Source organism: Carcharhinus amblyrhynchos, chromosome 25 (assembly GCF_965287045.1).
Source record: "Carcharhinus amblyrhynchos chromosome 25, sCarAmb.v2.hapA, whole genome shotgun sequence".
In the NCBI taxonomy this organism is placed as follows: Eukaryota; Metazoa; Chordata; class Chondrichthyes; order Carcharhiniformes; family Carcharhinidae; genus Carcharhinus; species Carcharhinus amblyrhynchos.
The window spans coordinates 21,086,026-21,104,989 of record NC_137348.1 but is presented as its reverse complement, the minus strand read 5'-3'; the positions used below and the strand labels follow the sequence as shown (position 1 = coordinate 21,104,989).

At 43.4% G+C, this 18,964-nt stretch overlaps 1 protein-coding gene across 1 annotated transcript in view; it reads left to right on the top strand.

Annotated features, from left to right (window-relative positions):
- LOC145358112 (adhesion G protein-coupled receptor D2-like) overlaps positions 1–18,964 on the top strand; it is a 195,434-nt gene that overhangs the window by 128,424 nt on the left and 48,046 nt on the right. The window contains exon 18 of the mRNA XM_080211784.1: positions 18,309–18,350. Within this exon, the coding sequence (XP_080067910.1) occupies positions 18,309–18,350 (42 nt within the window). The remainder of the gene's footprint in view (positions 1–18,308; positions 18,351–18,964) is intronic.

Here is an 18,964-nt window from a genome sequence, read left to right as displayed (position 1 = left end):
CTAAAATTTCATCCTATTTGTGGGCAACCTTATATTACAGATCAATAATTATGAGTGGTGCTGCTTGACACTTTAGTGATTTATTTTTATATAGGATAACTTCTCGGAGATGCTTTGTTACACACACATGTAAGAAAATAAACATCCTATTTTGTTAAAATAATTTGCAGATTCACGGTTAATTAGACAAGACCTCATTGTTAGTATAGCGAGCAGTTAGCCTTCTCAGGGTTTCAGAGTTGCAGCTGGACTTAAGTTAATCCAAAATTGCATTGGAAATTCATCAAGTCATTGCTTGGTTTGGCAAATTAACCAGTAAAGCTGCTCCTGTAGGAGTCTTCGATATTTTGTCGAAGGACAGGTCATGGCAGCCGTCCAGCAATATTACTTCCACTTACCCTGCCAAAACGTCCAAAATGAAGAACAGTACTTAGTCAGGAAATCTTACAAGATGGATAGCGGTGACTGCAGCCATTTTATCTAGCTGTGATAAAAACAAGTAGATAGCATAAATCAGGTCAGCAGAACATGAAGTGGTATGCTTCAAATATTGCCGTTCATGTAATATTTTAGAAACTAATTTATCTGAATTTCGTGGCCTAAATTCAACCTCTGCTGCTGCACGTGCTCTGGCTAACACAGATAAATTGTGTACACTGTAATGCGCAGGAGGATATCTAGCCGCCTTGGTTATAAACTGCGAACTGCTGGCAGAAAAGGAGCAATGATGCAAAATAGTAAGCATGGCTTTAACTTCCGATTATTTTGAGGAACGGTTGTTTATCGTGGGCCTAATGTTTAGCATTTATCTGATTTCACCATGATACTTCCAAAACCATGTGCAGAGACTGTTAAAATAAAACACTGTTGCCTTAAAGATATTGGCTAATTTTCCATTCAGCATGTGGGTCCTTCCCCATCCCACTTCAAAGCACTTATAAATTGTAAATCTATTAGAAATATTAACGCACTCCCCCTCCGTGGTATTTAGCCAATTTTTCTTTTGCTTTATATTTTGTACTTACACGCTTTATGAAACTATGATAAATAAAAGCACACACTCACATTTAACAGTTGTATGATGTACATCTAAATAAACCATGGCCTCATGAAGTATCTTGATGTATAATTGAATATGTTTAATGTGATAGATCCCATTCAACGTTTATGAAATCACTGCTCATCCCAGCTGATACTGCAATGCTTATGAGCAAAACATCAGACTGCTTACGTTCAAACAACACGGGAGCTTGTTGGAAACATGGTTCCTGCAGTTGGTTAAAGGTAGAGAGAATGGAGATGGGGCTGCATTGGTTGGAATTGGTATTTTTGTGGTTAGTGGATGAGTTTTTGGGTGTGTTTTTGTGCTGTGGGGAGTAGTTTATGATGATCAGGCTCTAGGGAAATATCTAGCCGCTTTGTAGTTCCTAATTCCAGGCACATGCCAAACATCATCCATTCTGATTGTCAGATGTTCTACATTTGTTTCAGTCACTTGTTGTAGGAGGGCTGCATCATTCGGTTTGAGATGAGTTGTGTTATCTCTTTGATGGGAGGAGACCCTATCTTTGGTACGGGGACCCAGTAATCACTGAACCCATATTTCTAGTGATTTGTCTGGACTACTTTCCTAAATGGCAAGCAAGAGACCATGTCTACGCTATAGAAACTAAAAGCGGAAGTAGGCCATTCAGCCCTTCGAGACTACCCTGCCATTCATTGGCTGATCATCAAATTCAATATCCTGATCCCTCTCCCCCAATATCCCTTGATCCCTTTAATAGAAACCACGTACAGGAGAAGGCCCTTCTGGTCACAGCCTCCCCAGCAGTCACCTGCCATGGAAGGGTAAAATTTATAGAGTTTGTGGGGTGCAGTACTGTGAATGCAATGTAAGATTTTCAGTTGGTTTTCCTAGACTTTGCTGTAATTTATAGTGTTTAGGATTTAGCTGCACATGCTTTGCCATTTTCTCTTTAATGGTTTGTTTACGTTACCTTCAGCCTTGCTATGTTGTTCTTGATCATGTAGGTAAGAATTGTACTTGTTTGAGCTGTGTGCAAAAGAGGCTGTTAGTCACTGGAGGAAAAGTTCCAAGGAGCTTGATTCACACTGGAGTCAGCAGAGCGCAATATGATTCTGGAGGTAGAGCCTTTGCAGCATCTGCTGTCAGGTGATGCTATATTCTAACTGCTCCAAGATTAATACTATGCTCCTGATGTGTGATGAGCAAAACTATAGTACTTTATATGGCACCTGACCAAGACTTGGTATAAGTGAAGTTCAGCTTGCTCTCCACTGTACTCTAACTTCCCCAAGGTAAAGGCTAACATTTTGTTAGGCTTTTTAGAGTCATAAAGCCAAAGAGGTTTGCAGCTTGGAAACAGGCCCTTCAGCTCAACTTGTCCATGCAGCCTTTGTTTTTTAAACTCCTAAACTAACCCCAATTGCCCGTATTTAGCCCATACTTCTCTATACCCATTATATCCATGTAACTATCTAAATGATTTTTAAAAGATAAAATTGTACCCACTTCTACTACTACCTCCGGAGCTTGTTCCAGACACACTCAATCCTCCATGTGAAAAAAATTGTCCCTCTGGACACTTTTGTATCTCCCCTCTTACCAATGTCTTATACAACTTTAAGAAGATGTCCCAACTTATGTATTCAATGTTTTGAATGATGAAACCAAGCACGCTGAATGCCTTCTTCACCACTCTGTCCACCTGTGATTCCACTTCCAAGGAGCTCTGAACATGTACCCCTAGATCTTTGTTCTGTAACTCTCCCCAGTACCCTACCATTAGCTGAGTAAGTCCTGCCCTGGTTCAGTTTTCTAAAATGCATTACCTCGCATTTGTCTAAATTAAACTCCATCTGCCATTTGTCAGCCCACTGGTCTGATTGATCAAGATCCCATTGCAATTAGACATAACTTCATTCACTGTGAACTATGCCACCAATCTTCATGTCATCTGCAAACTTACTAACCATGCCCCATATTCCCATATTCTCATCCAAATCATTAATATAAATGACAAATAACAGTGGGCCCAGCACTGATCCCTGAGGCACACCGCTGGTCACACGCCTCCAGTTTGAAAATCAACTCTCTTTAACCACCCTCTGGCTTCTGTCACGAAGCCAATTCTGTATCCATTTAGATACCTCGCCCTGAATCCCATGAGATTTAACTTTATGCAATAACCTGCCATGCGGTACCTTGTCAAAGGCTTTGCTAAATTCCATGTAGCCAGCATCAACTGCACTGCCCTCATCTGCCTTCTTGGTTCCCACTTCAAAAATATTACGTTTGGTACCTGTGCACCATCTTTTAGTGATTTTTGTTAATAAGTGCCCACACATCTTTGCTGCTTGTCCATTCCTAGTCTCTCATCATTAAGAAAATATTCTGTTTGTCTTTCTTGCACCCAATGAGGATGACCCTAACACTTCCCCATGTGACTGTCCAGGTTATGGAATAGATGGCATGGCACTTTGATTGCTGGCATCTGCAATAGGTAGAGGAGACAGGATGAATCTTTATTGTGTTCACCCTGCTGAAGAGTGATTGGATGATTGTAAGACTGTTTGACATGAAAGGCTAATGAACAGCATTTTGTCAGCTTTGCTAAAAAATAAGATTGTTTCAATGAATCACTGGTTTTGACTTGTGGGAGTAATTTGTTGTAGCTGCTGAATGAATCTTTCATAATAGTCACAGTAAATCTGAAATGCAAATTGAAATTTCATTAACTTTCTGACATACTTAAGGTTTTATTTAAAAATTGCTTTAATCAATTTAATAGACATTCTGAACTTTTGAAATGTTTTGCTCTCATCTAAGTGAAAGATGTTGGTGTATGACTTTCGTTTTAGTTTCAGTATTGAACATTCTGGGAGCAGCACCTAGTGGTGTCAGATGCTGAGTAACACTGCCTCTTCTCAGCTACCAACCCTGTGCCTTAAGCTCAGTACACCTGCCATCTCTCTAACTTAAGGGTGGCATGGTGGCACACTGGTGAACACTGCTGCCTGACAGCTCCAGGGACCCAGGTTCGATTTCCTGCTTGGGTCACTGTGGAGTTTGTACATTCTCCCCATGTCTGCGTGGGTTTCCTCCGGGTGCTCTGGTTTCTTGCCACAATGTGCAAGTTAAGTGAATTGGCCATGCTAAATTCTCCCTCACTGTACCCGAACAGGCACTCGAGCATGGCAGCTAGGGGATTTTCACAGTAACATCATTACAGTGTGAATGTAAGCATACTTGTGACTAATAAATAAATAAAACTACCCAATTACCCACCAAACCACTTCACCTGCTCCACAATAAAACACTTTTTTTTGTTATTTCTTCACTTTTCGTTCCACCTTTTTTATTCTGCTTTCCATCTCTCTTCTCTTACACTGTCTCCCTTCCCATCACCCCACCCCACTAGGGCCATCCATTATCTGCTCCAGGATGTACTTTGACACACTGTTTACCTTTGTTCTGCTATTCTGATGTCTTAATGTGCCACTATTAGCATTCTTCTAAGCCATGATCATGGTTTATATTACTTATGTCTTTTTGTCCATGGCAACTTTAGCAATCTCTCCCTTGCCTCCATCTATTGCTAGCCCTCTATCCCATCTCCCTCCCTCCCCCTCCCTCTCATCACAACAGTGTAAATCTCATCCTGTTTCCAGCTCTGACATAGAGTCATCCTGATACGAAACATTGGCTCTGTTCTGTCTCCACAGATGCTGTCAGACCTGCTGAGATTCCCCAGTACTTTAAGTTTTGGTAACCACTGCACGTACTCTATTACCCACTTAACCACTTCATCTAGCTACCCGCTTACTCATCTGACCCCCTTGCCCCCTGCTCACCCGACACACTTCACTCACCTAGCCAAACTATCCCTTAACCTCACGCATGATACCTGTCCAGTCGACTGTCCATCCATTCACTAGCATTAAAACTGGACATTTGAACCTGCTGTATGGCAGCCAGTGCTGTAAAAAGGGGTTATATCTTCATCTCCCGCCCCAACTCTATTTCACTTTAGCAGAGCTTTCCGTGCTCCAGATTTCTGGAAAACAAGACTCCATCCAGGACAAAGCAGCCTGCTTGATTGGCACCACATCTACAAACATTCAATCCCTCCACCACTGACGCTCAGTAGCAACAATGTGTATTATCCACAAGATGCACTGCAGCAATTCACCAAAGATCTTTAGACAGCACCTTCCAATCCCACAATCACTTCCATCTGAAGGATACAGGAAACAGATAAATGGGAATGCCACCACCTGCAAATTCCCCTCCAAGCCACTCACCATCCTGACTTGGGAATATATCACCATTCCTTTGCAGTTGCTGGGTCAAAATCCTGGAATTCCCTCCCTAACAGCATTGTGGGTCAACCCTCAGAACGTGGTTTGCAGCGATTCGAGAAGGTAGCTCACCACCACTTCCTCAAGGGCAATTAGGGACGGGCAATAAATGCTGGCCAGCCAGCGATGCCTGTGTTCCACAAATGAACTTAAAAAAAGCCAGTCTTGAAAGATCCCTGAAGAAACACATAACAGCTTCAAGAAGGGGAAATTTTCAAGCAGAGTGGCAATGCAACAAAGATTCCTGTTCCTTGGAAGATCTAGGTCTGTGTTTTGCTCTTTAATTGAAACAGAGTTAGTTATCTTTGTTTCATGATCAATTAGGATTGAGTAGCAAAATAGAAGGAATCTGCAGCTTTGAAACAAGCAATTTAATAATGGAAAGAAAATTTTATGATACTCTTCGTCTAACATTTGTGAAGCAGGTAAGGAGCTATTTAATCTGAATAAATGGCTAAAATATCAGTAGCCTGTCTGTGGAATTTGCAAGTTGATTTTGCAAAGAGCCAAATTATAACTTTAAATGTCTATTTTTCATGGTGTCCTTAATTTTTATGTTTCCTTGCCAATTAATTGTGTGAGAGTCGTGGTGGAAGAGTGTTTTTCTGGCTGGAAGTCCATGACGAGTGATGTTCCTCAGGGATCTGTACTGGGACTTCTGCTGTTTGTGATATACGTAAATGGTTGAAAACATGGATGAATTAGTAAGTTTACAAATAGATAGAGTTATGGATAGTGTGGAATGTTGTCAAGGGATGCAGCGGGATATCGATCAGTTGCAGATATGGGCAAAGAAATGATAGATGGAGTTTAATCCAGGCAAGTGTGAGGTGCACTTTGGAGATCAAATGTTGAGGGTAAGTATGCAGTTAACGATAGGATCCTGAATAGCATTGATATACAGAGGGATCTTGGGGTTCAATTCATAACTCCCTGAAAGTGGCCACACAAGGAAATAGGATGATAAAGAAGGTATATGGCATGTCTTTATTGGGCAGGCATTGAATACAAGCGTCAGGATGTCATATTGCAGCTTTGTAAAATTTTGGTTAGGCCGCACTTAGAATATTGCATTCAATTCTGGTCGCCACATTACAGGAAGGATGTGGAGGCTTTGGAGCGAGGTGCAGACGAGGTTTACCAGGTCGCTGCCTGGATTAGAGGGCATGAACTATAAGGAGAGGCTGGACAAACTAGGGCTTTTTTCTCTGGAATGGTGGAGGCTGAGGGGAGACCTGATAGAAATCTACAAAATGACGAGTGGCATAGATAGGATTAATGGTCAGAATCTTTTTCCCAGAGTTGAAATGTCTAATACTAGGGGGCATGTACTTAAGGTGAGAGGGGGAAAGCTCAAAGGAAATGTGAGGGGTAGTTTTTTTTAACAGAGATTGATAGGTTTCTGGAACACGCTGCCAGGGGTGGTGGAGGCAGAAAAGATAGGGGTGTTTAAGGGGCTAAGCACATGAATATGTAAGGAATAGAGGGATATTGACAGGCAGAAGGGATAAGTTTAATTTGGCATTGTATTCAGCACAACACCATGCACCGAAGAGTCTGTTCTGGTGCTGTACCATTCTACGTTCTTGAATTGTATAACCTTCTGGGTGGAGAAGGACATCCCCTTTCTCTCTTTTGTCCACCCACCATCTCTTGCCCTGCCCTTGCTATGTGCTCTGCCACCCAAATCAGGAAATATTACCAAGAAAATATAAATCTCAAAACTCAAGGGCATGATAGATAAAACGTGGAAGAAACCATTTGACTCATAAAAGGATGGAAAGATAAAGAATAAATATTATTATAAAGTGTACTTATTTACCTTGGAAGTAATAGACTATGTAAGTTCGTAAGTGCTTTATTGAAGCCCAAATATAAAGATCAAACTACATAGAAGTAAATGGCTTTGATGGTGTGTGTTTCCACTTACTTAAGTGCTATGAATAATAATGGTTGAGATTCTGTTGCTTCACTACTTAGCTTTTTGTGGGCTCACACAAGCAAAAGAAACCAGTCACAGTAATTGTATCTGCCAGTATTTCCTTTGGGTTAAAGCATGAGGCTTGAGCACAGCAAAATAAACAGTGCCATTCTATTAACTAACCATAAATATTATTTTCTGTGCCTTGATCTAACATTATTTTGAGCATTAGAAATATTGAATATTGTATGAAAACTGATTTTGCTTTATCAAACATTGGGTCTGCACCATCTGAACACCAATCTAAATAATCAGATTACCCAACCATTGTAGAACAAGCCCAGTTTTTTTTTCCATTGATTGAGTGGGTAATCCTGCAATGTATGGGTTCTACAATGGGTAGGCAACCCTACAATAGGTGGGTAATCCTGCAATGCGTGGATTCAGCAAAAGGTGGGTAATCCTACAATGGGTGGGTTCTGAGGATCAGGAGTTATGGGGAAAAGGTAGGAGAATGGGGATGAGAAAAATATCACTCATGATTGAATAGTGGAGCTGACTCGATAGACCGAGTGACCTAATTCTGCTCCTATGTCTTATGGTCTTATGGTCTTCTGCAATGAGTGGATAATCCTGCAGTGGGGCGAGTTCTGCAAAGGATGGGCGAGTTCTGCAAAGGATGGGCGAGTTCTGCAAAGGATGGGCGAGTTCTGCAAAGGATGGGCGAGTTCTGCAAAGGATGGGCGAGTTCTGCAATGGCTGGTTGCTTCATCCAGCCAGATTGCACAGTGAAACTGGAAAGACTATTTTCCATTGAAAATGCCAAATGGTCTGAGGATGTGAAAGGTACAATGGCCCAGCTCGGACACTATTACATTCATATTTCAGAAGATAATTCAGTTCAGCTGCTCTGTGACAGAATCATCTCTTAATCCCTGCAAATGTGCAACAATGCCAACAGAGTAAGATTTGATCTGCTCCATTGCTGCACCTTTGAATTTTGTCAGTGCCCCTGGAAAGGCCAGTGATGTTGCTGGGCTCCTGGCACTGGATCTGCTGCTGTTGTGTCACCCATTGCTCATGGGCTAGGAAGAGGAAAGTGATTGACCATGGAGCCAATATAAACTGCAGTGGAAATCCACATGTTTGAATGAATATTAATAACACAATATTGTTTTTATAACTATTTTATTGAGCAGCTAAATAAAATATTTACATGTGCACTTTTATTGTTCGATAAATTAAAGTGAATTTCATAGACTTCTAGAATCCCTACCGTGAGAAGGAGGCCATTCGGCTCATTGAACTTGCATCAACAACAATCCCACCCGGGCCCTATCTCCGTAACCTTATGTATTTTCCCAGCTAATCTCCCTGATCCTAAGGAGCAATTTAGCATGGCCAATCAACCTAACCCACATACCTTTGGATTGTGGGAGTAAATCCACATGGGCATGGGGAGAATGTGCAAACTTCTCACAGACCTGCTGGAATTGAACCCAGGTCCCTGGCGCCATGAAGCAGCAATGCTAACCACTGTGCCACCATACCAACTGCAATTTATGCAGAGGTATAAGTGTAGATTTTGGCACTTTTTTAAAAATTCTTCCATGGAATATGAGCATTGCTGGCAAGGCCAGCATTTATACCCATCCTTGATTGTCCTTGAGAAAGTGGCGGTGAACTTTGGAATTGCTCCAATCCACTTGGTGCAGATAGACCCACAGTGCTGTCGAGAAAGGAGTTCCAGGATTTTAACTTTGCAGCAGTGAAAGAATGATAATATAACTCCCAGTGAGGTTTGTGTATAGCTTCAGAGGTGTTTGCTACCCTGGTTCATCTAGGTGGTAGAGGTTGTGTGTTTGGAAGGTGCTGTCAAAGGAGCCATGGTGAGTTGCTGCAGTGCACCCTGTAAAAGGTACACACTGCTGCCATTATGTGCCAGAGATGGAGGGAGTGAATTTTTAAGATGGCAGATGGGATCAAGCAGGCTGTTTTCTCCTCGATGGTGTCAGAGCTGCCCTCATCCAGGCAAGTGGAGAATATTCCATCACACTCCTGAGTTTTGGCTTGGTGGACAGGCCAAGAAATCAAGGGGTGAGTTACTCACCTCAGAATTCCTAGCCTTTGACTTGTTCTTGTAGCCATAGTATTCATATGGTTAGCCCCAGTTCAGTTTCTGATCAGTGGTAACCCTCAGGATGTTGACAGTGGGAGGTTCAGTGATGGTGATGCCACTGAACGTCAAGAAAAGACGGTTGGATTCTCTCTTGTTGGAGATGGTCATTGTCTGAGATTTGTGTGACACCAATGTTACTTGTCACTTGTCAGCCCAATCCTGAATGTTGTTGCATATGTACAGCTTCAGTATCAGGGGAGTTGAGAATGCCACTGGTCATTTGATAAATGCATGAATATGAACAAGAACTAATGAATACATTAAAACAGGAAAGATGCAGTTAGCCTGAAATATTATACAGTCTTTGAGTTTTAAAACCATCACTCAACACTGTTGAGTACTGACATCAAGGAAACTTTGGTCTTAGCAGTTGTTAACGACTGCCATGATACGAAGGACACTTAACTGAAATATGATAACTAATCATAAGATTTTAAACAGTTTGATGAAATATGTAACGATGTAAATGCCATATTACAATCCATAATATACCTTTAATACAAGCACATACCTGATGCATGTAATGTTTCAGAAAATGATTATGGACTGAATAGTTGAGCTTTCACTAAAACACAACACTTATAGATTAAAGGAACACCAGTAGTTTTTGTAAATGCAGTGTTTTTAAATTGTCTTGTTAATTTACATAAAACACTGGAGACAGGTGCAAGGGAGGAGGAATACTCTTCCTTTCCAAACCATATCCCGATGGTCAACATGCAAGAGGTAAAGCAAAGAGGAAATGCCGTCTTTGGTTTGGAGGGGCAGTTTGCTCAGAAAGCAGATGTTTGACCTGTGTGAAGAAGTGGCAGACTAATTCAGTGCAATTTCTGCAGTGAGCCAGTAATGCAGCCAAAGCTTAACAGTACCAAAGAAGTCTGTCAAGGTCAAGTGCCTGCTGAATATAACCTGTTTCCAGTACTACGGTACAGCTTGGCAACAAAATGTACTTTCATAAAATGGCCACTAGAGTGGTTAATCTGAAAAAGCAGCAAAAGCAAATACAAATGGTAAAACAAAATGCACCTTTCTGTGCAATTTGCATAACCAGAAGCTGTGCATTGGTCAAATTCTAAAGACCAGAAAGTCAGTTGGGAAATGCATGCATTGTAAACAAGTTCACAGCAACGTGTTCTGAGTGTAATCACTGGGAGCGGGCAGCCCGGTGGCACAGTGGTTAGCACTGATGCCTCACAAAGCCAGGGACTTGGGTTCGATTCCCAACTTGGGTCACTGTCTTTGTGGAGTTTGCACGTTGTCTGCATGGGTTTCCTCTGGGTGATCTGGTTTCCCCCCACAGTCCAAAAGACATGTAGGTTAGTTGCACTGGCCATGTTAAATTCTTCCTCAGTGTACCCAAACAGGCATCATAGTGTGGCAATTATGGGACTTTCACAGTAACTTCATTGCAGTGTTAATGTAAGCCTACTTGTGACAAATAAATAAAATAAAGATATAAGTAAGAAAGCTAATGTTTAGTTTTTGGACCATTAAAGAGACCGATACGCTCTGACAGCATAAGCCACCTGTGTCTTCAAAACCGGCACTGGAGGTTTTAGATCATGTAATCCCAAAACATATGTAATGCTTCATCTCAATGGTAAACTACCCACCCAGACCCAGCTCACAAATGTGCCACTGTGATATCAGAACTGGACTCAAAACGTCTGCGGAAAGGAAAATCAAACTGTTGAATAATGAAGGTGTGGGCATTGATTGAAATGCGGAAGGTTTACTGGAATCCCTTTAGAAAAAAAAGAAATTATTCTGACCTTTGCTACAGGAAATTAAATAAACAGGATGAAGAATATAAAGCAACTTGTATATCATTAATGGAAAGAATTGACTTAATTTCCTCAATTCATGCCTTACATTCTTGTCTTCTATTTGATAACAAATCCAGATTTTTGTACTTGGAACAGTAGCTGTGTGCATTAATGCATCTAATGAAACTCAAAAGCCCAATATGATGAGTTGAGCTTTAGGATTGTGCAGCATAAAAATGATTAAGTCTATATTAACTAGATCTATAACATTAAGGCAGGGGAGGAAGTAGAGAATGAGAAGTTTTAAATGGGGGGAGAAAACAGTCCTTCAGAAGCTTATATTTGGTCGAAAAAACCTTAAATAAACCTTAAACCTTAAATAAAGACTCTCAGCGTGATTTTATGGCCTTGCTCAAGCGAGATCAGAAATTCCTGCACGAGGTCAGTGGACATTGCTGTTGTCTGCCCCTCACCTGCTCCGATTCCATGGAGAGCAAGGTGGTAGAATTCCAGTGTAAGTGTGGTGCTTCGGTTTCCTCCCACAATCCGAAAGGTGTGTTGGACAGGTGCATTGGCCACGCTAAATTCTCCCTCAGTGTATCTGAACAGGCGCCAGAGTGTGGCGACTAGGGGATTTTCACAGTAACTGCTTATAAATAAGTAAACTTTTTAGTTGACTATCTCTGGACATTTGCAGTGAGTGACATACAATGTTACCTGCAACCCGTTCATGAACTAAATGCACATTTCATCTCCTACAGGCAGCAATGTGTCCAGACAGACCAGCACAGGCAACGTTAGCCCCAGCACCCCCTCCCTGACCCGACCCAGAGGAGGCTTAGAACAACGTTCACCAGCACCCTCTACCAACACACAGACACACACCACTGTGTTCGCCAGCACACAGACACACACCACTGTGTTCGCCAGCACACAGACACACACCACTGTGTTCGCCAGCACACAGACACACACCACTGTGTTCGCCAGCACACAGACACACCCCAGTGTTCGCCAGCACACAGACACACACCACAGTGTTCGCCAGCACACAGACACACACCACTGTGTTCGCCAGCACACAGACACACACCACTGTGTTCGCCAGCACACAGACACACACCACTGTGTTCGCCAGCACACAGACACACACCACTGTGTTCGCCAGCACACAGACACACACCACAGTGTTCGCCAGCACACAGACACACACCACTGTGTTCGCCAGCACACAGACACACACCACTGTGTTCGCCAGCACACAGACACACACCACTGTGTTCGCCAGCACACAGACACACACCACTGTGTTCGCCAGCACACAGACACACACCACTGTGTTCGCCAGCACACAGACACACACCACAGTGTTCACCTGCACACAGACACACACCACAGTGTTCGCCAGCACACAGACACACCCCAGTGTTCACCTGCACACAGACACACACCACTGTGTTCGCCAGCACACAGACACACACCACAGTGTTCGCCAGCACACAGACACACACCACAGTGTTCGCCTGCACACAGACACACACCACAGTGTTCGCCAGCACACAGACACACACCACTGTGTTCGCCAGCACACAGACACACACCACTGTGTTCGCCAGCACACAGACACACACCACTGTGTTCGCCAGCACACAGACACACACCACTGTGTTCGCCAACACACAGACACACACCACTGTGTTCGCCAGCACACAGACACACACCACAGTGTTCACCTGCACACAGACACACACCACAGTGTTCACCTGCACACAGACACACACCACAGTGTTCGCCAGCACACAGACACACCCCAGTGTTCACCTGCACACAGACACACACCACTGTGTTCGCCAGCACACAGACACACACCCCAGTGTTCACCTGCACACAGACACACCCCAGTGTTCACCTGCACACAGACACACCCCAGTGTTCACCTGCACACAGACACACCCCAGTGTTCACCTGCACACAGACACACACCAGTGTTCACCTGCACACAGACACACACCCCAGTGTTCACCTGCACACAGACACACACCCCAGTGTTCACCTGCACACAGACACACACCAGTGTTCACCTGCACACAGACACACAGCACAGTGTTCACCTGCACACAGACACACACCCCAGTGTTCACCTGCACACAGACACACACCCCAGTGTTCACCTGCACACAGACACACACCAGTGTTCACCTGCACACAGACACACAGCACAGTGTTCACCTGCACACAGACACACACCCCAGTGTTTAGCAGCACACAGATATACACACCACAGTGTTCACCAGCACACAGAAACACAGACCACAGTGCTCACCTCCAACCTCCCTAGCACATAGACACACACCAGTGTTCATCTGCACACAGACACACACCGCAGTGTTCACCAGCACACAGACACATGCCATAGTGTTCATCTGCACACAGACATACACCACAGTGTTTAGCAGCACACAGATATACACCCCAGTGTTCACCAGCACACAGACACACACCCCAGTGTTCACCAGCACACAGACACACACCCCAGTGTTCACCAGCACACAGACACACACCCCAGTGTTCACCAGCACACAGACACACACCCCAGTGTTTAGCAGCACACAGACACACACCCCAGTGTTTAGCAGCACACAGACACACACCCCAGTGTTTAGCAGCACACAGATATACACCACAGTGTTCACCAGCACATGGACAACACCACCTTGTTCACCAGCACACAGACACACACCACAGTTTTCACGAACACATTGACACACACCACACTGTTTATCAGTACACAGACACACACCACAATGTTTACTTGCACATAGACTCACAGCACAGTGTTTACCTGCACAGAGAAACACACCACAGTGTTCATCTCCACCCTGCCCAGCACACAGACACGCACCAAAGTGTTTGCCAGCACACAGATACACACCAAAGTGTTCACCTGCACCTTCCACCTGGACACAGGCACACACTATAGTGTTTACCAGCATAGAGACACACACCACAACATTCACCTGCACACAGATACACACCACAGTGACTCACAGTTCTAGATTAGGTTTAGGATCACATTCTGGGGAGCGCAAAGAACAGTACAGCACAAGAACAAGCCGTTCGATCCACCAGGCCTACGCCCAACACATGACACCTTTCTAAAGACCTAATGCCTCGACGTGGTCCAGATCCCTCTATTCTCTGCCCATTCATGTATCAGTCAAGATGCCTTTAAATCTAACTGAAGGATCTCTGCAGCATGCATTGGCAGTGTCAGCCCAGGTGTCGGAGAGATCTGAAGAAGAGCCACAGCCACCTGCTGAGTCCGAGTCACACAATGAGCCTCTGGAAGTGGCCACTGCAAACATATTGAAGATGGACAGGCAGAGTTGAGTTACAAGAAGCAGTCGACATTTCTTCAGGTGCCCCTTCTTCAAGCAGTCAGGCAGAGGCCCTCAGACACCATCAGAGAGTAGAACCAGCAACTGGACACCCTGGGAGCAGCCACACAGGTGACTCTGTGAGTATTCAGCTAATTCCAATGCCCTCTGCCTGTAAGCCCGTCACCTCCAGCTGCACAGGCTGAGGAGAGTGCACTTGCTTCACTGCAGACCAAGGTCAAAGCAGGCCAAACCTTTCTGGAGGACATCCACCGGGGTCATCAAAGGTGACAGGGTATAGCAATGAGGCTTCACCTCTGCTGCAGATGCTGGGAATCCACCTTGACATAGATTTTAAGTTAGAAAGATTAATTAATTTTTATATCATTTTTGGGTCACGGGTGTTCCCTTGCTGTATACATCGTGCACCTTTTGTAAATACATTTGCTGTTCCTGACAGTGATCTTGTTATTTGAATGCGCTGTGCATATGCAGCTTTGTGGCCTCTTCTTGTGATATTCATTATATTCATTAGAAGATACCATGGAGTTATCAATGCTCAATTGCTTTGGAAGATTACCACTCAAGTTGTTTCAACATCAGATAGCTGTTTTTACTGTTTGTGCCAAAGCATAAGACCTGCAGCCATGATAGTCTCTCTCGCCATGTGGTATCAAGAAATGTCTTATTCCGGAGGCCACAACTGCATCAAGTCCACTTGACACAGGCTTTGTGCTGGTGCTGCCTTTCACTTCCGAGGACCTGGTGAAACTTAAGGGTTGGTGGTCCAAGGTCCAGTGCTGACACTGTTCTCGATATTAATGGTTATAAAGGCCTTTTAGATCACTGGTATGCCACTACAGGATAGATACACCCTGGGTGCTCTTGCCTGCACTTTACTCTTCCTGGAACATTGCAGCTATGAATGGGTCATGGGCACGTCTTCCACGTTTTGTGGCTTTGAGCACATCCTCACGTGGAAGCGCCCCATCATCAGGTCCTTTCAGGTTCTGTCCTCTTCAGATATTGGACTTCCAGTTTTTCATTGTCTAAGGCATTCTCAGCCTCCTCCATGACTCCCTCTGGCAAGTGATCTCCCCTTTGAAGCACCAGGTTGTGCAGAACACATATGATAAGGACACCCACTCTGGAGAGCCCCACCTAAGCAGTCCAAGCATTAGGAGCAGATCTTGAGGATGCCAGTGGTCTGCTCTATGATGGATCTTGTTGAATTATGCACCAAATTTTATCTTTCCTCTATGGCACTTTGAGGATGATGCACAGGTGCCATCATTTCAGTGGCATTCCTCTTATCACCAAGCCAGTCCTGCATGTGCCATGGCCTCTGGCACATCTGGGATACCTGGGTGTGCCTCAGGATGCATGAGTGTTGGGAACTTCTGATAGTCACACATCAGCTGAAGACTTAGTGAGTGAAACCTCTTCCTGTTAATGAACATCAGGAGTTGTTGCCATGGAGCTCTCAACTTCATTCAAGAAACTATAGGCCTGCCATGTTGAAGGCTATAAATCAGAGATTGAAGTAATTATAATCTGTAAAACTACACTATCTCTACCTGCATCCAGTCCTTTTGCATGTTTCTTTGTGTGTGTATTCATATTATATATGTTTGTGTGTTTGAAACTTTTCGATGTATTAATTTGGGATAAGTATACAAGAGTAAATATTTTAAACTCATGAAAGCTTGCTGCTGAATTATTTAATCATAGAATCCCTACAGTGCAGCAAGAGGTTCTTCAGCCCATTAGGTCTGTACCAACCACAATCTCACCTAGACCCTTTTCCTGCAACTCCACACATTTACTCTGCTAATCCCCATGACACTAGGGTCAATTTAGCATGGCCAATTAACCTAACCTACACATCTTTGGACTATGGGAGGAAATCCACATGTGTAATTGGAATACATATGCCAAAAGACATGCCTCTTTCCATTCAAAACATAGTTATTATGGGCAGTAAGACAGCACATACATACATCCTGTCTGGCAGTAGTCACAGTTGGAATGTAATACTAAGTTGTATGTAGTAAATTCCCACAAAAAATGTGTTAAGGGCCAGATAATGTGCTGTTACGCAAATGTAGTATTCTGCACATAAATCAAACACCTTTTTTACCCGGGAAGCAGCATATTATTAGCCCTACCAGCCCCAGTGTAGAATAACGGCTGTAGACCTAACATATTAAACATCTGAATTGCAGTCTTATCTCTGAGTTGTACTCATATTCCTTCAGCCAGTTTCAGCTGCACTGCAGGATGGAATTTTATGTGGGAGTGAGCTTTCCATCTCGGGAGGGAAGGGGAATTGTTGGGACCGGGGCGGCGCATCAAAGCACATCTGTTGGTCTGCGATGGACTGGGTATTGAGAATGGCCCTAAAGAAGTTTGCAAGCCTGTTTGTCCCTCCTCCTGTTTGAAAAGGGAAGTCTACAACAATTGAATCCTGATAAATATGTAACTACTCTGCCAAGGAATGCTATATTTAGATCAGATTATTGCTTTGATCATAATCTCTATAAACAGCAATCTTTGTACTGCAAACCCTCTTAGTTATCCATTCAGTGTCCAATCAGAATGAAATAGAAAATTCAACTGGCATCATGTTCATCAATGAGAACTTTGAGCTGCGTGTGTATATTTTCCATGTTAATGCTTGGACTGAACTTTATAACAGTGAAGAGTAGCCTCTTATTTCTGAAAGAGGTAGATCATAGACAGAAAGTAATCATACAATTCCTACAGTGCAGAAGGAGGCCATAAAGCCTATCTACTCTGCACCGACCACAATCCCACCCAGGCCCCATCCCCGTACATGTGCTGCTAATCTCTCTGACACTAAGGTCAATTTAGCACAGCTAGTCCACCTAACCCGCACATTTTTGGACCGTGGGAGGAAACCAGAGCGCGCAGAGGAAATCCAGGCAGACACACGGGGAGAAAGTGCAAACTCCACCCAGACAGTGATCCATGGCAGTAATTGAACCCGGGTCCCTGGCACTGTGAGGCAGCAGTGCTAAGCACTGTGCCACCATGCTACCCCTGATGTGAGATGTTAAGATGTGAGTGTCAACTAAATCGAAAAATTTCCAATTAAATCTGTGATTCTTTGATATGAAAGAAACTCATATTTGTAGTATTGGTGTTAACTGGTAGAGTTCCATAATTTATTTGTGATTTCTCAGTAACTATTTGGTCGATTTGGGCACTGCTAACAGCGAGTCAAGATAAAGGGTGAGATTTTCTCCCATACTGGCAAAGGTTGATGTCAGGCATGAAAAGTGGTGTTGAGGTGGCCAGTGGCAATGCTGCTGTTCTGCATTATAGTCAGCTGAGCACCACATTCTCCGTCCTTGCTTTCTGCAGCAGCAGGGCATGAACTCTGAAAGATGTACTGAATAGGTGCATTGACTCAAACAGTCACCAAAGTGTGGTGACTAATTTCACAGTAACTTCATTGCAGTGTTAATGTAAGCCTTACTTGTAATTAATAGATAAACTTTACTTTGAATGTTTGGAAGATTCCTGTCAACAGCTGGAGATTAACCAGTTTTCTTTTAAAAATGACCTGATGATCACATTTTTTTAACTAAATGCAAGTAAAAATCAGTGAAACCAAAGTAACTAACTTGTGTTTATAATTTTCTTTTGGTTTGTTTTAGGGGCTGTATATATTCTTTGTGTATGCTGTTTACAACAGTGAGGTATTTATTTTTACGTTGATCTGTTTTAAATATCTATGCAATTGCGTTAATTTCCTGATGTGGGCAAAGAGCCAGAGTTAAAAATATGGATTTTTTTGAATGCGTGCGATAATTTAAGAGCGTGCATCAATTTGAAAGCTTCAGTGCATGAGCATGGTAATGGGATTTTCAACCATTTGCTATTTGTGGTGAACCATACAAGTGGTAACTCCTGACACAATGGCAGTTAGAATTCATGTGAGGTTTGGAGCGGGAAGATTTCATGAAGACTGTGAAGGTAAGATATTTCCATTAGAAAGCTTTGGGTGTAAAGGATACTATGCTGGTCTTGGCCTTCATGGTGAGGGATGCATTTAATTTAACTAATTATAAGGTTGGGTGGTCGCTGCAAATGATTGCCTGCTTTGTAAGTGCAGTTTCGCATTATGCTGTTCTGCCAAGGTAATGTCATTGCCATGGACGGTGTACACAGCGATCTCACAGGTAATTACGGTGATTGGATTTTGCCGCTACTCATTTCCAGGACTGAGCCACATTCATTAGGGACCTGTTTCTGCTGATATTTACAAATGACAGCCACGTTATCGGGGATAATATACTGGATAAAAGACACC